A 1,502-nucleotide genomic window follows, 5' to 3' on the forward strand; every position below is an offset into this window, starting at 1 on the left:
GACATTGTTCATCCATATTGCAGACCTTGCACCCATGCATCTCTTTATGCTCAAATTCCTTAGATATTTTGGTGGGTGAAGGTTGTCGAGTATGTTCTCATCCAAATCGGTGCTCCTCAAATCAGTGTTACTCCAACATAAGGTTAAATCTGTGAGCCTCCCCTTGGCACATAATTTGGCACTAGAAGCCTCCTCGGCATCCTTAATATTTTCAAGGCGATTGATTCCTAATTTGCAAAGTTCATTCATATTCTCCAACTCCCCAATTCTATAACCACTCACATCTCTAAGATCAAACATATGCAGTTCTTGAAGAGACTTTAGCTTCCCAATCCCACATATCGATGAAACATAATTCTCAAACATTTTCAAGTAATGCAAGTTAGAGAGGTTATTAATGTCACTTGGTAAAAAATAATCACCTTTAGATTGGTGTAGCCCATTATAGATTATGTATTGCAAGTGATAGAGATTACCTAGAGATCTTGGCAGCATAGTCAAATTATAATCATTAATATTTAAGTATCGAAGATGTATCAAATTTCCAATCTCCTCAGGTATCATTTCCAAGCTTGGAGCATATACTTGTGATAAGTCTATGCTTTTCAAGCGAGGAGCAGATACGTAAAATAAGCGTAGGCTTCTCGATGCTTTAAATATTTCAATAAGTGCACTACAAAGATCTTGATTAGAAGCTTCATAGAGCAAGAAAAGAGGATGCAAATATTTAAACTCCCCAATATTTTTTATGATGTCTGGATTTGGAGTTTTAACAGACAAGTGTCGAAGAGTCTTAGGAATTATAAAAGGCAACTTTGTAACATCCTCAACTCTTAAACATTCATGTATGGAAACTGATTGTGCCAATTCATGTATTAAATCATGCATCTTGTAGTATCGTCCATCTAGAAACTTATCGAAGAAAGATTTTTTAACCAAAACATCAAAATACCTTCCTCCAATATCCTCCATAGTCCATTCTTGATCATGTGGTTGCTGAATGAAACCCAATGCAATCCACATTTTGACTAAATCATCTTTATCAAAACAATAATCTTGTCGAAATATAGAACAAAATGCGAAACAATTTTGTAGATGTTTAGGGAGGAACATATAGCTCAATTTTAAAATGAGAAAGATGCCATAGTAGCTCAATTCTGCACTTACAAAACCACTACTTAAAACATTTGTCCAATGCCTTTCATCCAAGTCGCCATTCAGAACGCCGCCAATGACTTTTTCTGCCAATGGAGATCCTAAAAGCTTTTTAACAATCTCTCCAGCAATGGCTCTTAATTTCTTATGATCATCAGGGGGGTTCTCTACACCAGCAAATGCATGAGAGTTGAGGAGCTGCAAACACTCATGCTCCTTCAAGCCCTCTAATCTAAATATTTTCTCTCTATCTTTAATGATATTTGCAATCTTCATTGCAACTGAGTCCATTTGAGTTGTCACCAAAATGCTGCTACCAAATTTCCCATAAGCTAGAGGAGCGAGCA

General features: G+C 36.4%; 1 protein-coding gene across 1 annotated transcript; it reads right to left on the bottom strand.

Moving 5' to 3' along the window:
• Positions 1-25: 25 nt before the first annotated feature.
• On the bottom strand, positions 26-1,446 carry LOC110116341 (putative disease resistance RPP13-like protein 1; the record flags this gene model as incomplete). The annotated part of the gene is made up of 1 exon (XM_020849887.1): positions 26-1,446. A coding segment is annotated over exon 1 (1,421 nt), but the record flags the coding sequence as incomplete, so codon positions are not given.
• Between the last annotated feature and the right edge of the window lie 56 nt (positions 1,447-1,502).

The sequence above is a fragment of the Dendrobium catenatum genome, unplaced genomic scaffold, assembly GCF_001605985.2.
Source record: "Dendrobium catenatum unplaced genomic scaffold, ASM160598v2 original_scaffold_216829, whole genome shotgun sequence".
In the NCBI taxonomy this organism is placed as follows: Eukaryota; Viridiplantae; Streptophyta; class Magnoliopsida; order Asparagales; family Orchidaceae; genus Dendrobium; species Dendrobium catenatum.